The sequence below is a fragment of the Sinocyclocheilus rhinocerous genome, unplaced genomic scaffold (genome assembly GCF_001515625.1).
Source record: "Sinocyclocheilus rhinocerous isolate Xijiao unplaced genomic scaffold, SAMN03320098_v1.1 scaffold57, whole genome shotgun sequence".
NCBI lineage: Eukaryota > Metazoa > Chordata > Actinopteri > Cypriniformes > Cyprinidae > Sinocyclocheilus > Sinocyclocheilus rhinocerous.
The window spans coordinates 2,140,192-2,165,552 of record NW_015652130.1 but is presented as its reverse complement, the minus strand read 5'-3'; the positions used below and the strand labels follow the sequence as shown (position 1 = coordinate 2,165,552).

Sequence of the window (25,361 nt, the reverse complement as noted above, 5' to 3'; positions counted from 1 at the left end):
ACGAGCTGCTTTTAACTTCCGCTGATAAAGACTGCTTCTCTCAAAGACTATTTCTTTACACTGTTTTCTGCTGGCGCTTGAACACACTTTCCTTATTTTCTCCGCAACAAATGGCCAAGCAAGCGCAGACACTGACAAGATACACGATACAGAACGAGACCAAACGCGATATCAGCACGTCTCCACACAGTAAACAGATAAAGAGTAAAGATTTAAAGAGTATAAGTGTCAGCCTTTTTAGTGGTTTGTTTGACGGTAATTTAAGGAATGTTTCTGTCCTCAGGGAAACGCAGGCCCCACTGCATTCTGGGTACTGGGCTACTTACTCACCCACCCTGAAGCTCTAAGGGCTGTGACAGAGGAAATCCAAGGTGGGAAGCACCTCCGTCCAGAAGAGAAACAGAAAAACACTCCAGTGTTTGGTAGGTCACATAAGAGAAGTGATTTATGTCATTATGTAATATATATTAAAAAGTCTTATGTATATGCACATATTTGTGCAATTTTTTCCAACATATTTAAAATGGCAATTACAAAACCAATTCCAACAAATTTCACTGAAATTAAAACAAAATTTCTGAAATCTGTTTTTACAGATAGCGTTCTTAGTGAGACGCTGCGTCTAACTGCAGCTGCTCTCATCACTAGAGAAGTGAAGCAAGATAAGAAGATTTGTTTAAGCAATGGGCAAGAATACCAGCTCCGACGGGGCGATCGGCTGTGCGTTTTCCCCTTCATCAGCCCTCAGATGGACCCACAGATCCACCAACAGCCAGAGGTGCACTTTCAGATTCCACTTCCATCCTAAACTCAACCAAGCGGAGAGATGAGATTCACTTGGGAGAGAAATCATTTCATTACTTGAAGAATCTGGGCAGATTTTAGATAAATTTGAAATATGTATTGATTTTCACTTTGTCAAAAAGAGGTGCAATTAAAATAGACTCGAGCACTTACACTGCGTTATATAACGGCCCAAAAATATTCTGTAGACTTACATTAAAGGTACCAAGCAACATCTAGAATATAATAAAGACTTGGAGGTTAGTTCTTGCCAAGAACACCCTAGCAACCACATAGCAACTCTCTGGCATCGTGACTTTTCCATGGGCAAGAAAATGGGGATTTTTTTTTATATATATAAAATGATAGACAATATATTTAAATTAAATTAAATGTAACACCTTAGCAATCAGAGAATTAAAAAAAATTTGTTTTAATTATAAAAAATATAATTAACTTTTTACACTTTAGCAACCACGTAGTTTTCAGTTTTTGCGATATAATTTTTAAATTTTTTAAAATTAAAATTATACATATATCAATTTTAACATGAAAAGTTGAAAGAAAAATACTTCAAATTTAAACTAAAATAATTACAAAATATTAAAAAAAATAATCACAAGCAAACCAAAAATAAAAAAAAGGATTAGTGTTGCTATGTACGGTGACGCATTGCTGCCACACATATTTTTTCCCACTCAATTATGTCGTAATAACGAGATGTTATGTCGTTTTAACGGCATCTTTTCTCGTTAAAACAACATCTTTTCTCGTTAAAACGACATCTTTTCTCGTAATAACGAGATGTTTTCTCGTTAAAACGACATCTTTTCTCGTTAAAACTACATATTTTTTCTCGTAATAACGACATATTATGTCATAAAAACGACGTTTTCCCGTTATTATAGATTATATATGGCTATATGGTACATTATGTGAGCGAGCTAAGTGACTGTCCGCGCTGCTGTCGCCACAGTCTGACATAAACGAGGATCTGCACGCTGCTGAAATTATTGAAATACACTGTTTTAAATGTATTTTAATGTAATAATAATAATAATTATTATTATTATTATTATTTCGTTCTGTTTGAAAACGAGCAAACGAAAATTAAGAGATTTTTCGTAGGCCTATTTTTGTTCATGGGTAAACAAATGAGCTTATGCTTTAAAATTTGTTTCACCTGCATGGGCAGCTTTGATACTTTAGTCTGATTATATATTAATTATGTATTAGTGATTATATATTATTAAAGGATCTCTTTAGCTGAATCAAGCCGCGCATTGCATCGCGTTCTTCTTATGGGAATACAGATGAGCTCAGACGGGAAAGTCTGTACAGTACCTCTTGTGGGTCTGAGTGCAGTTATTGGATAGCACTATATTGTAGACAGATTGGAGATTAATCCTAATAAACATGCCGCTACAATTAAAACCATTACATTAAAATACATTTAAAACAGTGTATTTCAATCATTTCAGCAGCGTGCAGATCCTCGTTTATGTCATACTGTGGCGACAGCAGCGCGGACAGTCGCTTAGCTCGCTCACATAAATATAGTCTATCTATAATAACGGGAAAACGTCATTTTTATGACATAATATGTTGTTATTACGAGAAAAAAGATGTCGTTTTAACGAGAAAAGATGTCGTTAAAACGACATAACATCTCGTTATTACGACATAATTGAGTGGAAAAAATAATATGTGTGTGGCAGCAATGCGTCACCGTAGCTATGCAATGCTACATTTCTTTTCTTTTCTTTTTTTTTTTGCAGATAATGCATTGCTTAGTACATTGCTCTATTAACACACATCACTTATAGATGGCCTAAACCTTTTTAGCTTGAACTTTATTGACGTCCACCATTATGATCAAGCTTGGATTACATTCTGCACAAGTCCAACGGCTAATCTAGTGAGATATCTGGGATTAGCTATTCAAGTGCTATCATTGGCAAAAAGACAAATAGGGGGAAGGGGGTCACAGTTTATAGGCACTGCTGCTGCTCATACTATCTGTGAGAAACAGATGATCGCACTATACACAGTGCTTTGTAGGCCAAAATGCTGACGTTGCATACCGTAGTGTTGTGTATTGGCACTGTGAACTAAAGATCTGATCCAAGCTTCCATGTCAAGCCCACTGATTAATAGTAAATTGATTAACAGCACAGCAAGTTGTTGTTCTTGCAAGCAAACATTGGACGCGTCTCACAAACATATCACAAGAGTGCAGTTTCTTGCTTTACTCTATTTTCATCAAGACAATTTGATGTTACAAATATTAATATAATGCCCGAAGACACAATAATAAAAATGCTAATTCTGCTTGTTTTCTCCTCATGTTACAGATGTTCCAGTTTGACCGCTTCCTTAATGCAGATGGGACAGAGAAGAAGGACTTCTTTAAGGAAGGGTTGAGGGTGAAGTATCCCTCTGTGCCCTGGGGGACCAAAGACAACCTGTGTCCAGGACGCCAATTTGCAGTTAGTGCGATTAAAGAGTGAGTATAATTGCATTAACCATATAAGGTGCAGTCACATTTACCATTGCAAAATCCAATCAATTCAGTTATTGGAAGTTTCATGTGAAAGTGAAAAAAGTTTTCCACACAGATTAAGCTCAGGTTCATGTTGTTCATTTAGATTCGCTGCTTCTTAGTTTAAAAGTGTCTTTTGTGTGAGCAGTGCTTCATACATTTCTACCCCATTGACTGTAGAACTTAATCAAGGTTAGATGCCATATTGAATGTAACACGGATGAAAACGAGGGATAAACTTGCAGTCTTTACAATGGCATGCACTGTATAAAAGTCCTAGATCATTTTCAAAACTGTTGTATGGAGTTTTTGTCTACTGAAAGTTTTTTCCAAAAAGATGTTTCGTCAGCTGAACAATTGGCATGTTAAACAAAAGTACAGTCCATCGAACGCACTTGTTCTTCCCTCACAGCCTCATTTTCATTCATGTCTAAAGAATCAAAGAATCTTCTTGTCTGTGAAATTATTGCCAAAATGTCACTAATGTGACTGCACCTTTAGTCCTTGTGCTATGCTTTAAATTGATTTGATTCAACAAATATTATGCTTGTGTCTCTTAGCAACTATAATGACGTTTGGAATTCTTCTTTTTCCAATCCCTTTAGGCTTGTGTTCACGATCTTGACTCGATTTGATCTAGAACTGTGTGACAAGAATGCAAAGCTGCCATTGGTAGACCCCACCCGATATGGCTTTGGCATTCTCCAACCAGCTGGCGATCTAGAGATACGCTACAGAATAAGATCTTAATATGCCAAATCGAATTAAAACTGTACAGATAACAATAGCCTTTTTTTTTTTTTACCAGTGTCTGAATACTTATTGCAATAATAAATATTGTATTTTTTTAAACTCTGATGTCATTTGGTTTTATCATCCTTACTTTTCTGCATCCAAGGCCTCAAAATACGTCCTAATTCTAATGCAATTCAACATGTTTTAAATCCCATGAAAAATGCACGATCAAACACACTTGGTTTATTGTATTTTTTCTTCAGTATTTTTGTTTGTCAGGGCCAAAATGATGTGAAACAAAAGTAAAAGTGCTACTATAGTAGATAACGCATTTTGGAAACATGCATGCCTGCTTTGTTATACAACAAAGTTAAAGCTTCGATCTGTCTTTAGTGTTTTGACTAGGTCAAAGTCACATAGGTTACCCCAGGGTAAAAAAAAGTGAAAAGTGACGTGACATGTGGCCAAGTATGGTGACCCATACTCGGAATTAGTGCTCTGCATTTATCCCATCCAAAGTGCACACACACAGCAGTGAACACACACACACACACCGTGAACACACACCCGGAGCAGTGGGCAGCCATTTTTTTGCTGCGGCGCCCGGGGAGCAGTGGGGGGTTCGGTGCCTTGCTCAAGGGCACCCCAGTCGTGGTATTGAAGGTGGGAGAGAGCGCTGTACATTCACTCCCCCCACCTACAATCCCTGCCGGTACGAGACTCGAACCCGCAACTTTTGGGTCCGACTCTCTAACCATTAGGCCACGACTTCCCCACAAGGCACTTTAGATTTTTTTTTTCTCCAAAACACTAAAATGCAACAAGCACCACCACATCACTTTCCTAAACACCTGTTTCCTGAGAAATTGAGAAGTCGATCCATTATCTGCAATAAAAAATATCAAATTTGATATAATTCTAAAATAACATATATAAAATATATATATATATATATACACACATAATTTATTCTAAAATGTATTATATATATAATTTACATTTTATTTCATTTTTTAATTAATACATTTTTTATTTTAATTATTATTATTTTTATTTTTTTTCAGATTTAAGATTTCTACGGAGAATCCCTAGAAGGGGTTGCATTTATTCTGAGACACACACACACACACTATCCTTGCTATCCTTGTGGGGACTCTCCATAGGCGTAATGGTTTTTCTACTGTACAGACCGTATATTCTATTGCCCTACACCTAAACCTACCCCTTACAGGAAACTTTCTGCATTTTTAGATTTTCAAAAAACTTCATTCTGTGTGATTTATTAGCTTGTTTACCCGTGGGGACCTCAATTTAGGTCCCCACCGTGACACAAGTCCCCATGAGTCTGTGTGTATTCAGGTTTAAGTCCCCACCAGAATAGAAAAACAGGTACACACACACACAAAAGGCATGTGTGTGTTGTGTAAATGCATGTGGTAACAAATTATGCCTGGTCACTATTGCAGCTGTTTCTACACCGCATGACTATAATTTAAAAGACAGAAAAGTCAGTCTCAACAGATCAGAAAGGTTCAAATTTACCCTTAAAATAATTAGGATAGACAATCTACTCTATTTGCTGAAATTCAATATAAGGGCTCTGAAATGTGATGACTGGAGAGTGGAGACCAAAGTGTGAGCATCTCAGTACAGCTGCTGTGCTTCACCATGGTAAAATATGAAATGAAACTCATATATTCAAGGAGCTGCAGCTATGGCTGAACTGATTCAGGGGTTGCTTTGAGCACTGCTCCAAAAAGCGGATGCGTTTCCTAACGCATATGAAACAAGGGGCTATTTCCGTATTGCCCGCTCTTCAGGCGCCATTGTTACACAGGTTACTCGTAACGACACAGAAGGAGCTGCTCCAAGAGCCTCTTGGTGCTGGGTGGCAAGGGTTAAACGCGCCGTCTCTCTGCCATTGGGCGGTGAGACTACGGAGAGCCAGCCATCTGCAAGGAAAGCAGCTGTCGCCTTCACGCAAGAGACGTTAGACATCAGTGAACGAAAACAGTGTGGATTCACCCCAAGACTTGTTGATCTTTTTCCTTAAACAAAAAACGGGGCGCTATGTGTATGTCTGGAGAAGAAGAACGAGCTGCTGTCTACTGGCTTTATTTAAACGGTGACGTTCCTGCGTTTTCCCTTATTTAAATGCTTAATTTCACACCGCTGTCAGCAATGAGTCTTCACAAGTTAAGGTGGGCGTTTTTTGTAGATTCATTAGTCTAACTAGTTCTTTAAAAATATTTTACCGTATGCTTAGGAATTATTGATCGTATTGGAAATGTATGCCGGAAACCTAATAGGAAAAGTGTGGCATGGTGTGCAGATAAGCTATAAGCTTTTTCTAAATAATATTTAATAGCATTTACACATGCCATACAAATAACTACAGTTGCCTTGAGGTTGTAATGCTGTTTTGTGGCGTTAATACGTCTGAAGATGCATTTTTTTCCATGCAGGATCAATACTGGTGGATGCCACTCCTACAGCGTTTAAATTATATTTAATGTCTTTATAATAGCACTTTCATGTTTTGAATATGTCCTGTATTCTATTCTCCGCTTTGCGTATTTATCGTCACTTTTTCCTTCAAGTGTACAAGATGATCAATGAAATCACATCATAAGCGCAGCTGCATTGATACATTGATGTCAGCGATGACCGCCTGATGCAATTAATAACAGTTTATCCAAGAAAAGACGTGCGATGCTCATAAAAATCCATTTTAATTAGCTTCGCAGTGGCTAAACCAAAATGTCTATATCATGTCATGTTTTCCTCCTGATTTTGCCCGTTGTTGTTGCTGCAGCTGTACGGTCGGGATCCAGCCGACGTTACACTTAACTCTTTAGTTGCAAGGTATGGAAATGCAATATAACCTTTTAGTCTTTTACTGAATAGTTGATGGAGTTTTTTAATCTACTGTACAACAACAGGGATATTGGGAGTTCTCAAACGGTAGAGGTAGCATACTGAATGTTGGTGATTAGAGTTCCTTTTAGTGGATTACAGGTGTATTGCGTGCGTTCCAAAATATTTGGATTCAAATGTTTTTGTTATCTTTTAGGAGTTTATAGAGACTGACGGGCGTTTAAAAAATGCCCGTCAGGACAGCAGCAGGCGATTCAGCACCACGCTAGTGGACAGTGACTTCTCCGGTTTAGGGATTTGTAAGGAATTGAATTATTTGTGATTCTTCTAAACGATTCGGTTTCCTTAACGTTTCATTTAGTACTTCCGGTTTATTTAGTAGCCTATTATTTAAAATATATAATTGCATTTACTGCCCTTAACAGTCTGTAGTCAAATAGGCCTAATGAGATCATTTCAGATGCCAACAGGACAAATATAACACATTTATTTCAAATTTCAGTTCTTTTAAAAAGTATGTAACGGGCTGTTTGTTTTGGATTCACTAAAAAGATCCGACCGGCTCAGACTACATTGGTTGCGCTACGTTACTGAATCACTGAAAAGAACCAGCTATAGAGTCATTCGTTTAGGATTCGAACTATTTTAGTCTTGCTTTTTAATATGATTCGCTGAAAAGAACCGGCTCATGGAAGTCATTAGTTCGGGGATCCGATTACAATTGTGGTTCTACCACTGATGATCAGTGGGTTCTACATGTTTTTGATTCACTAAAAAGAACCGGCTCGTAAGAGTCTTTCGTTTGGGAACCGAACAACGCTGGCCGCGCTGTAGATTCGATGTTTAGTACGGCGTAAAGTCATCAGAATTATCATGCAAATCACAAATTATCATTGCAAAGTCATGCAAATCACCTTTTTTTTCAACTGAACCGTTAAAAATATCAAATGCCTTTGAGTGATGACATACTTTTTTATAAAATATGCTTCTGCTACACTCTAAAAAATGCTGGGTTAAATATAACCCAGCGCTGGGTTAAAAAGGGTCAAACCCAGCTATTGGGTTATTTTGACCCAGCGGTTGTGTTCAAAACAACCCAACCGCTGGCTCAAAACAACCCAATAGCTGGGTTTGACCCTTTTTAACCCAGCGCTGGGTTATATTTAACCCAGCATTTTTTAGAGTGTAGTAAGTAAGAATTGATTTGTTTTGCAGGGATAAAACTTAGCAGAGCACTTAACAAACATCATAAAACATGCAGCTCATTTCTTGTTTCTCCTTTCCTCTTCAGCAGCTCAAATAAAATGAAACAGCTCGGAGAACCACTGGTAACACCGCCAAATTCATAGGGTAGTCTGCACAAAAAAACAAAATGGATAAACCCTCCGCAGGAATGAGTAAAGTTGGCTCTCGCTCGACAGCCTCTCTGCCCCCGGAGCCTGTGGATATAATCCGGAGTATGTCGTGCTACCGGCGTGTCAAACTGAACGTAGGGGGTCTGCCGCACGAGGTCCTGTGGAGAACCCTGGACCGACTGCCGCGCACGCGACTGGGCAAGTTACGAGACTGCAAAACCCACGAATCACTCGTGGACATATGCGACGACTACAACCTAGAGGACAACGAGTACTTTTTTGACCGGCACCCCGGGGCGTTCACGTCTATTCTGAACTTCTACCGCACTGGGAAGTTGCACATGATGGAGGAAATGTGCGCCCTGTCCTTCAGCCAGGAGCTGGACTACTGGGGGGTGGATGAGATCTACCTGGAGTCGTGTTGCCAGGCGCGGTACCATCAAAAGAAAGAGCAGATGAACGAGGAGCTCAAACGGGAAGCTGATACTCTGAACGTCCAGGAGGGCGAAGAATTCGATAATACGTGTTGTTCAGAGAAAAGGAAGAAACTGTGGGACCTACTAGAGAAACCAGGCTCGTCTGTAGCAGCCAAGGTATACATCACTACATACACTGACAGCATCTTATCGGACTGATAAATAGGCCGAGATTTAGACATAAACACAAGTTTACAGAAGACCAACTTCCACAATATTATTAGTTCAGAGAGAAAAGGAGACTCCTTCTTAATTTATTATAAATTGCACAGCCCTGCATCTTGAAAACAAGTCTGCTGATTTGCAAAAAAGGACTAATATCACTTAATTTGATGATGCTGAGTTAAAATTTCATAAAACCGTATATTTTTCACAAAATAAGAATGATATATCAGCTTTAATGCACTTAGCAAAATAAATACAGTCCAATGTCAAAAGTTTTTTAATGACAATAATAGTATTAAGAAGGTGTCATTTAAATTACAATCTGCAAACGAATGAAAAAAAAAGTTAAAATACTTCTTTAAATGTCAAAGAATTTTCCAGAAACTCAAGTTCACTCACTATTTAGAAGTAGTAAAACACCCACAGATGTAACCAAAAACATCTGGGTAACAGTCATTAGCCATAATTCTAACATTAAAATCAAGATTAGGCATAAATGTTTTCAGAATCATTCATGTCAAAATCGGCTGAGAATGGAACAAATAGATGTAGCTAACCTGGCTCTGAGAAACAGGAATCATGCCTTTGTGGCAGTAGTTCTGCTGATTAAGAGATAATACGACTTCTTCATCTTACAAAAGGTTGTTGAAAGCAAAAATGCTACGAAATGCACATATTTTGTAAGAAAGTGTGACGTGCTAAAACAAAAAGGCACTATTTTTTAAATCAGCACCCCAAAATGAGTAATAAAATTATTGGATTTAATACAGTGAATATGATGCAGAGCAGTGTAATCACACATGTATCATAAACAATAGCCATCCAGCATTCAACATTGTGTGTCAAACATCTTCATCAGCCAAGAAAAAAACCCGCAACCTCCAGATAAGCATATATCAACACTCAATTAGCTTAAAAGGGCAATGTAAAACGTGCAGTTCAAGCCTCTGGACTCTAACCAAATTGCGGCAGTCGTGTAATCAATCACAACAGAGTGGCACTCTCGTGCTTCTCACATAATTTCAAATGTAGTATTTCCATGTAAACGTTCATTGATCACAGGTGCAGGTCTGACACTTATGTGTGTCTAAAATGGTTTTCGCTTGATATCTTTGGTCTCAGATCAATAGGAACAGAATCTTGGTAGAACGGTATTGTTAGAGATGCAATGCCTATCTGCAAACTTCTGTTTTCCCTCTCCTGTGGCTGTCTATTTTACTTGCTCTAATTCCATAATTGTGTACCTGTGCTGTGCTGATATATAGTCACATGGGATTGGGAGGGACATTTCGGTGTAAGACTGTCCTTCCTGTTACCAGGCAACAGAGAGATGACTCTATCACTTTAAAAGGAAGGACTATAAGTCACTAAAGGACAAAGTTATTGTTAGAGGGTGTTTGAGTGACCGAAGTGGACCATTGTTTTGGTACACGTGCATATCCTACTTGTATTCAAATAAGAACCGAACGAAGAGTCAGGCTTCTTTTTGGCTTTTTCCTCTTCTATCTCTCCCTCCCTCTATCTTGAGGCTCCTTCACTGCACCTCTGGTTAAATGTCAGGGAAATGTCACATTAATTATCCTCCATGAGACTTTGTGTCCCATTCTGTTTTCAGCCCCTCCTTTCTCTCCCTATTCTCACTAGAACGGGCTCTGTCTACATCTGTCTCTAATCAGATTTCGCTGCATGGCCCTACCGCACAATAAGATTATGTCAGACCGCCGTCATATCATTGCAAATTACCACCTGGTCATATTTCATAGCTAGACTTTTTGGCATTCACTAGTCCTGCATTACTATTAGTGCTGGGCGGTATACCGGTTCATACCAATACCGGTGTTTATTTTTGTTACGATATGAATTTTTAAAATACCGTAATACATGTCGCTTAAACAACGTTCGGAACGCGACACTGTTTGAAAGGGGTCCCTTTTCACTGTTGCACTGTGGTGATCATGACAGTAAAATAGGGCATTCTAAGTCAATATACTGCAGTATTTCCTCTCTCAATCAGTAGAAAATATGGTTAACACCCGGTCATGCATGAAAAAAAAATACCGTCATGTACCGTGAAACTGGTATAATTTAGAAAAATACCGTGATATAAATTTTTGGTCATACCGCCCAGCACTAATTACCATGCTATTTAGTGGATACTAGTAGTGTAGTAATTGATAGTGTTTACAAGATAGAAGGTGGCATTTGCTTTAAGTTAAGGACCTTGTATTGAAGCCTCATGGTCAAAGCTCTGACGCTTCAGTTGAGGCATGAATGCTGAGGTAGTAAGTGTTGTTTTTAATTAAACTGTACATGCAGTTTATCACGTAATAGGCCCTACCTTGATTCAGTGCCATTTATAACCGGTATTGACAAACTACACTGTAAATCTAGGTTATGCATCTATAATCTGCATTTTAAGCACAGGCCTTCAAATCTGAGTATATGCGTAGATAACATAAAATGTTAATAAAAAAAAAAAAAGATGAAAGATGAAATTATATGATATAATGGTATGATATGATGGCAGTCTGACATAATCTTATTCTATAGTAAGGCCATGCGGTGAAATCTGACATATATTATATTTCCCTTTTAAAATCATAAGGATTTTAACCGAAATCTTAGAATCTAACAGCATACAGTATATTGCTTTAAATATTGCACCTGGAGGAGACAGACAGACTGCTGGTATTAGAATACTTTCACGATGTAAGGAATGACAAATCATCTAAGATGAATCCCAATTAAAGGTGGTGCTGTGAGTTCAGGCTATAAGCACGAACAGGTCATGACGGAATAATTAGCAAATGTTCTTTTCAAAGAATCTCATTTATGATTTAGCCCATCATGTATATTGAAGACCCACAGTTGTGACCCAGGCCTGTGCCTGAGGATATGGACATTTCCTGATTCTCTGAGATGTCACAAAACACCAGTCTTATTTACTATCTCCATTTGGTATAAAGGGAAGTAATCACTTACTGGATGTGGTTATTTATAGCCAATGTCCTTCCAGAAGCCCTTGCAGCACTGAGATAATGGCAGATAGCTTCTGGTTTGCAAAGCCTTCCGTGATACTTGATAGTTGATACGAGACATTTTCACAGATCTAGATCAAATATAATCATGTCATGAGATTATTATCATGACTTTGATTTATTAAAAAATTAAAACACCATATGGCACGTCAAAAACGGCTGAAGGTGACCCTGTTTATTGTGAGAAAGACAACCTTTTTCCTGTTCTAGTTAATGCTACTGCAATTTTATTACTATTATATTCAAGGGACATTCATTCTTATGAGAGATACAGATAATAAGCCATCCATTCTAGCAATGCAACATTTATGAGGATATCTGACTAGTGCCTGTAAAGGTGTCTAATGTCAGGATGGCTAACCCAAAAATAGAAAACTACGGAAAGACTCCGCTTTTATGACCAAGGCTAGGATCAATTCCTGTGCAGTTTAGCCAGTTCAGATGATAAAAGTGAAATTCATATCTCACTGTATGAATTTATAGGACTGGATGAGGTGAAATGAATTTGAAATTGCTGCTAATATTTCTAAAGCTCCACCCTGTCCATTAATCCTGTAGTCAAATAATGGCAAATGAGTAATTTGTTTAATTTAATACACTTCATTGTTAATGTGTAAGTGGTTTATTTAATAATAGATCCTGGTATATAACTATAGCAGGTACAATGTAACACGATTTGTACACTGCTGAAAGTGATCAATGGTAAGAAGAACAACACATTGTAAATATTACATATAGTTTCAAATTCAGATTTATCTTTATTAAATTATTTTTAATTTTTAAGATAATCTTTAAGAATTATCTTTATTAAATGAAATATGACACTAGTTAGAGAACACTTTTTAAACAACAAGCAACACTTTTTTTTTTTTTCAACGGAAGTTAACTCATAGTCACAATATTACCAGTAACTTTGCTGGTCCAACGAAAATAGTTCCAAATGAAGACGAAGCACAACCATTGCAAACCGATCGATATACATCAGTACTGGTTCGTTACTGAATGAATCACCATTTTTGAAAGAATCGGTTGAATCAACGAGTCAATAGTTCACTCATAAAAACACTAATTTGTCGCCATCTACTGGCGCAATTACGTAAGTTCCAGAAAGAGTTACCTGCTCACCTTCATTGTCTTTGCAAACCTGTATACATTTCTTGCTTCTGTGGAACATGAAAGAAGATATTTTGAATCCATATATGTTTGGAACAACGTAGGGTGAGTAAATAATGGCAGAATTTATTTTTGGGTGGACTATCCCTTAAAGGGATAGTTCATCCAAAAATGAAAATTTTATGTTTATCTGCTTACCCCCAGGGCATCCAAGATGTAGGTGACTTTGTTTCTTCAGTAGAACACAAACGAAGATTTTGAACTCAAACCGTTGCAGTCTATCAGTCATATAATGTAAGTGGATGGGAATCACGGCTTTGGGAGAAAAAAAAACACACAAACAAAACCAAATTAAACCCTGCGGCTCGTGACGATACATTGATGTGAAAAGACACAAAACGATCGGTCTGTGCAAGAAACTGAACAGTATTTATATCGTTTTTTAGAATGTGGCCAATTCAAAGAAATAAAGAAATAAAATATATTTGTCACATGTGTAAATTAGCTCAGTACATCATCTCATTTTACATTAGAGTCTACATGTTGTAAGAGTTATGAACAACATGTGCATAATATGAAATCGTTTTGCAAAACAGCCTGTAATTATGCATTGTTATTGTTACCACAGTTAATTATTTTGACATGTAACTTGAACACTCTTGTATTATTAGAAAGGGTCCTGCAGTTTTTGCTCAGCCCTCGGCAGCAGCTTCACGAAGCCCATCGTGGTACACGGGTCTTAACCTGTAGTTTGCTGCGGTTACGATAGCCTAATTACCTGTGACACAGAAGTTACGATGTGAACTTTTTCTTGTGAATCACACACTCATGAATCATAACAGTGTGATATGAATCATCTAATGCTTGGTGAGCTTTGTATCTAAACGCTAGAAGCCATGTGGCTTGTTATTGTGCAATCAGGCCTAATCGCCTTTCTGTCGCATCTCATTCACCTTATTTATGAAAGTGGGTCAGTAAAGTGTCCTTCGTTGTTGAACTGGACACTTCTGGGGAAGATATAATGTGGCGTGATCTCCTAAAGAATAACACATTAAACTGGTGCCAATTCGATTTATGCATTGCCGAGCATTGAGAGTAAAAATGTGATGTTTTCTTTTTTAAGTAGATGACATTCTTTAAAGCTTGGGCCCCATCTTATTAATAACAGCCCATATTTCTGCATATATAATTAATCATTCTTTAATTAAACCTCATTAGGAGGTGATTTGTAGCATTTAGGAGGCTAGGCAGTCTTGGAATCTAATGAATAGAGAAGTGTAATTATTTTTTCAGACCCATCAATGTAAGTTGTTGAAATGAGATGTGACTGCAGAGCTCTAGAGAAATGTACCATCATCCACCAATAGCTTATCTGTGCAAAATAGTTATGAATCAGAAGGCCGCTGTCTCACTCTTTTCGCTCATGCGCACAGCTACCAAAAACATGCCGCAAGTCAAGAGTCTCATGTCAGTGTCTCGGCATGAACAGAAGCGACTTTTCTGGAGCAGTGTGTCTGGCTTTGACATTAAAGAACAGGTTCGTGCTACAGTTAAAGAAAGTTCATACAAAAATGATTTTTTTTTGCCATCATATACTCACTCTCATGTCATTCAAAACCTGATTGAGCTTATTTTTGTCTGTGAAATAAAATTAGAGAAATTCTGAAGAATGTGATTATCTGTCTTTTCCATGCAATTAAATATTGAGGGAGAAGGACTTTAAAAACACATTAAAATATCCTGAAATTGTCCATATGACTCATGCACAAGTCTTTGGAAGCCATGCAATAATTAAAAAAAAAAAAAAGACAAATTTACTTGCCATGAAAGTTCATGAGCAAAATAGTGATGTCTGTCTTCAGTTGATCAGTTGATCTGGTTATCAAAATGAATCAGAATCATGAATCAGACTCATTGACTTTTGAAAAGGAAGATTATCAGTGAATACTGATGTTTTATTCATTCTTTGTTATTGCATGGAAAAGAACAAAGACTTTAGAATTTCTCCACAGAAGAAAAAAGCCATACAGGTTTGTAAATTTAGATTTTTAAATGAAATATTCCTTTAATTAAAGGCACTGGCATTAAGCCTGGCAGTTTGACCTATGCATTGCAGAACTGTGAATTCTGCTTCTTTACAATCATAATGTGTTTGCTAGCCTTATTAGGCATGACTTTAGATAGCACAATCAAAGCTTTCTAGCTACTTCCCTATACACTGTGGGCGCTTTGATCCATATGAAAAAGTAGCAAAATAGCTATTTAAAACCAATGCATTTTCCCATACATTATTGAACTCTCGAAAGGTTTACATACAGTAAGTGTTAATCTATCCCTAATCACAGCATTCCCATTCACCTACACAATTGGCAGCAGAGCCTCTGTTGCCATGGCAAACTCCATCGGTTTCCAGGGCAATGGCTTGTGTCTCTGTGTTGAAGTAAGAGTATGTAGTGTGCAGTGAGTACATAATGAAGCTTACATTGATTTCTTTATTGAAACTTGCAAGTTTGACCAGCATGCTTAGCAGACTCAGAAATACCATATTGTGTATGAAATACCACCGTCACATGTTCCTTTCTCTCGAGTGTTTGCTTGTTATCCTTGAGAGGAGCTAATGGAATTTTGGGAAAATATAAGTGTATAATTTTCTTGGTAGATTATTCATGATTCATTTCCCGTTGCAGTCTTGATCCTTAGGTACTGTAATGAATCATATTAATGCACCTGTTCCCATCTCCTAATGATTAATACATTATACATATAGGCACTGACCCCTTCTACATAGTCACTAACCTTGTAAGTGCTTACATCTGGAAGATGACTTAGATCAATACAATGTCTATTAATTCTTCCGCAGTTCATCCTACACTTTCATCCGACATCCTATACTTCCTATACACCCTACAGCATGCACTCATTCAGATTTCTGAATTTCATATACTGGGTCATAGTAATTTTGAAATTCAAAGAGTTTCAAACCGAATAGATAACAGAGTACATTCTGGCTTTTTCACTTATTTATTTTTGTAAAAATATGCCATTACTATTACTTTTTCCTATAAAGTATTGATCGTTATACATGTGATCACTACAATACAAAAAAAGAAAGAAAGAACTATGGGGTTTTCACAACATACACATGTACAGGGTATTGACACTGTGCTATATAGCATTGTTAAACCAACACGTAACAAATTAAGAAAGACTGAGTCGGCAGAAGAGGTTCATGTTCACAATCGGCCCTTGTTGCCCTGTACTGAGTGTCCCTAGAGACAATATGTCAATACTATACTGTCTCAATACTGTGCTATCTCTGTCGACTGGGCTGGGCTCACGGTTTCTTTTTTAGCATCTGCAATGGCCAAGGACAACACAACCTGGTAAGACCTAGTGTTTCCAATACTGCTGGCTTTTTTCCTCTCATTGAAACTCACTGAGTAGCAAGTTGAGTTAGTACCAAATGTGAACATATGGACTACTGTGTCAGTCATTTGTTTGTTAGTTCGCATGATGCATCAGCTAACATTAGACACTCTAGTCTAACTTTACACATATCTTTTTCACAGCAACACTGCTGCGCTTCCCAGTGCATGTATTAAACTGCTGACAGCTGAATCGTTGCAAACAAACACATGGCAGTGGCACTCTATACATTTTTCAAATAAGGTAAAAGATTTTACCTGGCTAACTTCATCCACACTCCCTAAAACCCTTGCTCCAGAGACATGTCAGCTGATGCAAGCAACCCCAAAAGCTCAAAGTGGCAGGCAGAGGGGTTTTTTGTATTTTTGGCTAAAAAAAAAAAAACACAGGCCTCCCATACACATGTACAGGGTATTGACACTGTGCTATATAGCATTGTTAAACCAACACGTAACAAATTAAGAAAGACTGAGTCGGCAGAAGAGGTTCATGTTCACAATCGGCCCTTGTTGCCCTGTACTGAGTGTCCCTAGAGACAATATGTCAATACTATACTGTCTCAATACTGTGCTATCTCTGTCGACTGGGCTGGGCTCACGGTTTCTTTTTTAGCATCTGCAATGGCCAAGGACAACACAACCTGGTAAGACCTAGTGTTTCCAATACTGCTGGCTTTTTTCCTCTCATTGAAACTCACTGAGTAGCAAGTTGAGTTAGTACCAAATGTGAACATATGGACTACTGTGTCAGTCATTTGTTTGTTAGTTCGCATGATGCATCAGCTAACATTAGACACTCTAGTCTAACTTTACACATATCTTTTTCACAGCAACACTGCTGCACTTCCCAGTGCATGTATTAAACTGCTGACAGCTGAATCGTTGCAAACAAACACATGGCAGTGGCACTCTATACATTTTTCAAATAAGGTAAAAGATTTTGCCTGGTTAACTTCATCCACACTCCCTAAAACCCTTGCTCCAGAGACCCCAAAAGCTCAAAGTGGCAGGCAGAGGGGGTTTTTGTATTTTTGGCTAAAAAAAAAAAACACAGGCCTCCACCCTGACTGTTTACAGAGTCACAAAGACAGGTCTGATTTCTCAAAACACTCATTCGAGTGATATCTGTCAGGTAGAAGAGACAATTTATGCGTGGTATTCTAAATAAAACGCCTACAGCATACGCCTTTAATTGCCTTACAAGAACTATCTGCCACCTCCAGAAATGTGAGCACTTGCATAATGCATAATAGAGCTTCTTTCATAATGTGTAAATCACCTATGAAAATAAACAGAACCAGCAAATCCGATACAGACGCACAGCTTTTAATTAACATGATTTGATAAGTAATTTTTTGTGCCCTCAAAAAACTATATTACTGTCAAGAGCAATAAGTAATAGCAGACCTACAATAAAATTAAAAGGCTTAAATGTTGTTTTCTTGCCATCTTACTTAACCTTTTTTATTGTGCAATCAGGCCTAATCGCCTTTCTGTCGCATCTCATTCACCTTATTTATGAAAGTGGGTCAGTAAAGTGTCCTTCGTTGTTGAACTGGACACTTCTGGGGAAGATATAATGTGGCGTGATCTCCTAAAGAATAACACATTAAACTGGTGCCAATTCGATTTATGCATTGCCGAGCATTGAGAGTAAAAATGTGATGTTTTCTTTTTTAAGTAGATGACATTCTTTAAAGCTTGGGCCCCATCTTATTAATAACAGCCCATATTTCTGCATATATAATTAATCATTCTTTAATTAAACCTCATTAGGAGGTGATTTGTAGCATTTAGGAGGCTAGGCAGTCTTGGAATCTAATGAATAGAGAAGTGTAATTATTTTTTCAGACCCATCAATGTAAGTTGTTGAAATGAGATGTGACTGCAGAGCTCTAGAGAAATGTACCATCATCCACCAATAGCTTATCTGTGCAAAATAGTTATGAATCAGAAGGCCGCTGTCTCACTCTTTTCGCTCATGCGCACAGCTACCAAAAACATGCCGCAAGTCAAGAGTCTCATGTCAGTGTCTCGGCATGAACAGAAGCGACTTTTCTGGAGCAGTGTGTCTGGCTTTGACATTAAAGAACAGGTTCGTGCTACAGTTAAAGAAAGTTCATACAAAAATGATTTTTTTTTGCCATCATATACTCACTCTCATGTCATTCAAAACCTGATTGAGCTTATTTTTGTCTGTGAAATAAAATTAGAGAAATTCTGAAGAATGTGATTATCTGTCTTTTCCATGCAATTAAATATTGAGGGAGAAGGACTTTAAAAACACATTAAAATATCCTGAAATTGTCCATATGACTCATGCACAAGTCTTTGGAAGCCATGCAATAATTAAAAAAAAAAAAAAGACAAATTTACTTGCCATGAAAGTTCATGAGCAAAATAGTGATGTCTGTCTTCAGTTGATCAGTTGATCTGGTTATCAAAATGAATCAGAATCATGAATCAGACTCATTGACTTTTGAAAAGGAAGATTATCAGTGAATACTGATGTTTTATTCATTCTTTGTTATTGCATGGAAAAGAACAAAGACTTTAGAATTTCTCCACAGAAGAAAAAAGCCATACAGGTTTGTAAATTTAGATTTTTAAATGAAATATTCCTTTAATTAAAGGCACTGGCATTAAGCCTGGCAGTTTGACCTATGCATTGCAGAACTGTGAATTCTGCTTCTTTACAATCATAATGTGTTTGCTAGCCTTATTAGGCATGACTTTAGATAGCACAATCAAAGCTTTCTAGCTACTTCCCTATACACTGTGGGCGCTTTGATCCATATGAAAAAGTAGCAAAATAGCTATTTAAAACCAATGCATTTTCCCATACATTATTGAACTCTCGAAAGGTTTACATACAGTAAGTGTTAATCTATCCCTAATCACAGCATTCCCATTCACCTACACAATTGGCAGCAGAGCCTCTGTTGCCATGGCAAACTCCATCGGTTTCCAGGGCAATGGCTTGTGTCTCTGTGTTGAAGTAAGAGTATGTAGTGTGCAGTGAGTACATAATGAAGCTTACATTGATTTCTTTATTGAAACTTGCAAGTTTGACCAGCATGCTTAGCAGACTCAGAAATACCATATTGTGTATGAAATACCACCGTCACGTGTTCCTTTCTCTCGAGTGTTTGCTTGTTATCCTTGAGAGGAGCTAATGGAATTTTGGGAAAATATAAGTGTATAATTTTCTTGGTAGATTATTCATGATTCATTTCCCGTTGCAGTCTTGATCCTTAGGTACTGTAATGAATCATATTAATGCACCTGTTCCCATCTCCTAATGATTAATACATTATACATATAGGCACTGACCCCTTCTACATAGTCACTAACCTTGTAAGTGCTTACATCTGGAAGATGACTTAGATCAATACAATGTCTATTAATTCTTCCGCAGTTCATCCTACACTTTCATCCGACATCCTATACTTCCTATACACCCTACAGCATGCACTCATTCAGATTTCTGAATTTCATATACTGGGTCATAGTAATTTTGAAATTCAAAGAGTTTCAAACCGAATAGATAACAGAGTACATTCTGGCTTTTTCACTTATTTATTTTTGTAAAAATATGCCATTACTATTACTTTTTCCTATAAAGTATTGATCGTTATACATGTGATCACTACAATACAAAAAAAGAAAGAAAGAACTATGGGGTTTTCACAACATACACATGTACAGGGTATTGACACTGTGCTATATAGCATTGTTAAACCAACACGTAACAAATTAAGAAAGACTGAGTCGGCAGAAGAGGTTCATGTTCACAATCGGCCCTTGTTGCCCTGTACTGAGTGTCCCTAGAGACAATATGTCAATACTATACTGTCTCAATACTGTGCTATCTCTGTCGACTGGGCTGGGCTCACGGTTTCTTTTTTAGCATCTGCAATGGCCAAGGACAACACAACCTGGTAAGACCTAGTGTTTCCAATACTGCTGGCTTTTTTCCTCTCATTGAAACTCACTGAGTAGCAAGTTGAGTTAGTACCAAATGTGAACATATGGACTACTGTGTCAGTCATTTGTTTGTTAGTTCGCATGATGCATCAGCTAACATTAGACACTCTAGTCTAACTTTACACATATCTTTTTCACAGCAACACTGCTGCACTTCCCAGTGCATGTATTAAACTGCTGACAGCTGAATCGTTGCAAACAAACACATGGCAGTGGCACTCTATACATTTTTCAAATAAGGTAAAAGATTTTGCCTGGTTAACTTCATCCACACTCCCTAAAACCCTTGCTCCAGAGACCCCAAAAGCTCAAAGTGGCAGGCAGAGGGGGTTTTTGTATTTTTGGCTAAAAAAAAAAAACACAGGCCTCCACCCTGACTGTTTACAGAGTCACAAAGACAGGTCTGATTTCTCAAAACACTCATTCGAGTGATATCTGTCAGGTAGAAGAGACAATTTATGCGTGGTATTCTAAATAAAACGCCTACAGCATACGCCTTTAATTGCCTTACAAGAACTATCTGCCACCTCCAGAAATGTGAGCACTTGCATAATGCATAATAGAGCTTCTTTCATAATGTGTAAATCACCTATGAAAATAAACAGAACCAGCAAATCCGATACAGACGCACAGCTTTTAATTAACATGATTTGATAAGTAATTTTTTGTGCCCTCAAAAAACTATATTACTGTCAAGAGCAATAAGTAATAGCAGACCTACAATAAAATTAAAAGGCTTTCTCTGGTAAGGTTAAATGTTGTTTTCTTGCCATCTTACTTAACCTTTTCAAATGCAAGGTTTATGTGATGGTGATGCATTAAGTACATCTCTGAGTCCCTTTACTGGCCTTCATTATCCTACCCAAAGGTATTACGATGGTATTGGTTTAGCCTGGTCAATATATAGTATATATTTGCATATTTAGCAGCAGAACAGTAGTACGGAATATTGAGCATGTTCTTAGTGTAAAATAATAATTATATTATTACATTTGTATTTTTATACATCTATTCATGTAATATATTTATAAATTGTATAGATATATATTTTAAATATTTACAAATTAATATATATGAATATATGATAAAACTGTACTACTAAAAATATTTTATTATTTTACATAAATGATTGTATAATATTTTCATAATGATATTTACATTCCTCAATATAATTTTCTAATATACATTTATAAATATTATAAATATATTATTTTTGTAAAAAAGTGAACATATATTTGCAATCAACATATTCCTCTACTGACAATGTATTCTTTTATTGCCTTTTCTGCAAATTATACATGTAATGCTGCCTTACACAGCTCACAAAGCTGTATAGAAGATATAGCTCAATGCTCTTTATTCAATGTGAGCTGGGTATATTAGCAGACACATCTTGTATGTAAGCGATTATGAAACGTCGAGAAAGTTCCGGCATACAAGAGAAGGCTAATCTAGGTAGAGATAATCAAAGATGGTTTCAGTCAGCGTATCGCAGAGGAACATGGTGTCTCATTCTATTGAAGTCTTTCCCAGGCCACTAATACTCCATCGAGACATGAGCTTGACTGAAACAGGGACAGACTGCGAGTGTGTGATAAACAGAGGATGGTGTACGTGTGTGGGGGGTAATTTGCTCTTGAAAGAATCCAATGAGAAAATGAGTTTGTATTGAAATATGTGTCTTTTGAATGAAGAATTTGGTATCTTAGCTATTCTGAGCACATATACTGTACATTACTGAGATCAATTATATACTTAAAAAAAGTCTCCATTTAGTCTCATAATTGGAGAAACAAATTAGATTAGGACTGTACATTTACCATGCAATTAATTATTTAACATATTAATAATAATGCAATATAAAAATATACACATTTAATCATTCCCCAAACTTTATGGATATGGAAATAAACAAGATTTTGATTCTTAAGTCCTTTTTTGTAAAGTATATTTAGTGGTTTACTCATCTGGCACAATAATACATCCAATATTATTTATGATTCATTGATTTTCCTAATTGGAATATATTATGAACTCTTTAGTGTCTACTGTTTAAAGGGGTCATAGGATGCCCATTTTCCACAAGTTGATATGAGGCTCGATTTGAGAAAGGGGAAAACATTTAACCAGATTTTTTTTTAAAAACACTGGGTGGATTTTTATCATTATAGGGTGGATGTGTACACACACTGCCAACACACATTTCAGTTCAAACAACTTGTAAAAGTGCATGTAGCATCCTATGACCCCTTTAAGAAAATCCATCAATTGCAGCAGGCTAATAAATCAGAGGAATGGCAAATAGAAAGGGAGTGGGGTTCAACAGTTTCCCATGTTGTCATATTATTCTGTCCCTGCCACTTGGCTTGTCATGTTTATAGTGACAGGTAGCTCTCACCGTGCTACGTTATAGTCAGTGCAATCAATAGAAACGACCGTAAAACACACTACACAAGGCCTACTGAAGCACGGCGGGCATCTTTAGTGCAGACCCTTCTCTGGGTGTCAGAGATTGGATTGCCGCTGGAATGGATGTGACAGGGAAGCAAAGGTCAGGGGTACAAAATAAATGGCACTCAAGGATGAGAAAGGTTTATCAAAACCAGTATGTGATTCTAAGGCAGATGCAACAGCGAGCAAGAGAGAATGACCCTCTAAGTCTTGCTTATGAAAGAAGGTCTTCATATTTTACAACTGCTGGACATTGTACATGCCTTTCTCAAGATTGAGTGCCACAGTTCAAAATGTTATGGTCAGTAAGATTTATTTTTATTTTTATTAATGCTCTTATTCAAAAAGATGCATTACATTAATCAAAAGTGACAGTAAATACTTAGTGGTTACTTTACATGGTTACAAAATAAAATAAAAGCTGTACTTTTGAATTTTGTATTCAGCAAATTATCTCAGAAAAATGTATCATAGTTTCCACAAAAATGTATAAAAACATAAAAAATAACTTACTGACCCAAAACTTTGGAATAGAAGTGCACGTGAAAATAGTAATAGAAAATATTACTACTAAACTTTCCAAAAAAAATAAAAAATAAATAAATCATAAAGTATTACATAATATCAAAAAGATCCAACCATTATCCTTTAAAGGAGGAACCAGGAACACAACATAAAATAAAAATAAATAAATAAAAAGACAAAGACAAATTCTGAATTCTAACATGTAAACTAAACTGATAGTGCATGTTTCATGCAATTGCAATACAGGCAATTTTGTTTTTCTTTTTGTACATATTTTTTAAAAAGAACTGGCTGATAGTCTGATAATAAATACCTAGATATTATATTGATTTACATTTTATTGCACTAAATGCTAAAGCTATGAAATAATGTGACTACATTCAGTATCCTGTAAATTATATACTAAGTCAGCAAATATCAGAGTTTCCTGTAAATGAGCCTTAGCTAGGCTTGTGTAACCACTAATGTAGGTTCCATGTGGAAAATAACTGAGACTAATCGGAGATGCATTAAAAAATAATGTGAATGCTGCGGTACGCCTCTGTTAATTACCTTTTCCCTTGACCTAAGTGTAATCCCGAACACTATCTCTGTGTCGCTGCCTTTAAACTTTAAACATTCAGGTCAAGAGTCAAATTACATGATTTGTTGTGCTGCTAGCTGACTTTTCGGTGGGTACGTGCCAACTGCACATATTGTCAAGGGTTTAGTCTTTTTTAATTAGGATGCGTTGCTGCTCTCCACACCTGCACTTTTCATCTTTAGCTTGTTGCATTTTTGTTTTTGTACATGCCTTCGCCACTGTCTGCTTTTCCACTGACACACACGCACACACACACACACATGCATTCTTTTCTCTCTCCCATCCCTGCAATGCTAAAAAGCGTGTCGTCATTGTCACCATAGCAACTGTGTCTTGTGCGACGCTTGAACGCACAGCTGTCTCTGCCAGGATAAGCAGCGGTGTGTGTATATGTGCCTGTGCGTGTGTTTACTTTGTGTACCGCTGTTTTTTGGGTTTGTGTTTGATTCTTTGTGTCAACGTCTTATGTGAAATGTATGAACTAGTTTGTGTGGTCGGGTGTGTCTCAGAGTGACAATTAAGTGTCACCGATGGGTAAATGCATGTTTGTGACAGATATGTGTCTGATTTCTCATCATTTGATTTTCTTGAATTTCATGCAAATAAGAGATGAGATATAATGGGCAAAATGGTTAGGTCAGGGACCTAACTGTTAAAGGGAATATGTCAATTCTGTCATCATTTACTCACCTTTCAAACCTTTCTGTGGAACACAAAAGAAGATATTCTGAATCATCTTGCCAGCCAGACCAATGTCAATGGGAACTGAAACGGTTTGGTTAGTTTGGTTCTTCAAAATATCTATCTGATACTTAAAATAATGCAGCTAACCGAGGAGAGGTGTGCTATTACTTTTCAAAGCAACCATAGGGCCCTATGATCTCTGCAATGCGGAAAACGCAACGGAATCGCAGAATCCAGCCATAAAAATGGAATTTACTGTATAACGCGGAATGTCACGGAATTTGCCAAATTTTGGATGAATAAATCAAAAGTAGATCAGTACACTTAAATCAAAACGCGATATGGACTAGTGTCTGTGAATATTAAGCCATAAAATACTATTTACGAATCCTGCATGTTCTGCGTATTTCTGTGTGAATAGCTATGTTTCCATCCACCTATTTTTATGCGCATTTTGGATTATCGCATAAAAAAACACTGGATGGAAACACCAAGATGCGCATAAATTCTAAAAATGCGCATAAAAAAAACTTACGCGCACAACTGAGTAGGATAAACTTTTTATCCGATAAGAAAAAATGCGTATAACTACGATGGAAACACATTTACCGAATAAATTCCA

At 37.0% G+C, this 25,361-nt stretch overlaps 2 protein-coding genes across 2 annotated transcripts in view; both read left to right on the top strand.

Annotated features, from left to right (window-relative positions):
- LOC107713538 (prostacyclin synthase-like) overlaps positions 1-4,171 on the top strand; it is a 9,683-nt gene extending 5,512 nt beyond the window's left edge. Inside the window, exons 7-10 of the mRNA XM_016519081.1 lie at positions 284-422; positions 597-778; positions 3,138-3,289; positions 3,931-4,171. Coding sequence (XP_016374567.1) covers positions 284-422; positions 597-778; positions 3,138-3,289; positions 3,931-4,075 — 618 coding nt within the window. The 3' untranslated portion in view covers positions 4,076-4,171. The remainder of the gene's footprint in view (positions 1-283; positions 423-596; positions 779-3,137; positions 3,290-3,930) is intronic.
- Positions 4,172-6,018: 1,847 nt separating this feature from the next.
- kcnb1 (potassium voltage-gated channel, Shab-related subfamily, member 1) overlaps positions 6,019-25,361 on the top strand; it is a 29,986-nt gene continuing 10,643 nt past the window's right edge. The window contains exons 1-2 of the mRNA XM_016519080.1: positions 6,019-6,261; positions 8,229-8,885. Coding sequence (XP_016374566.1) covers positions 8,310-8,885 — 576 coding nt within the window. The 5' untranslated portion in view covers positions 6,019-6,261; positions 8,229-8,309. The remainder of the gene's footprint in view (positions 6,262-8,228; positions 8,886-25,361) is intronic.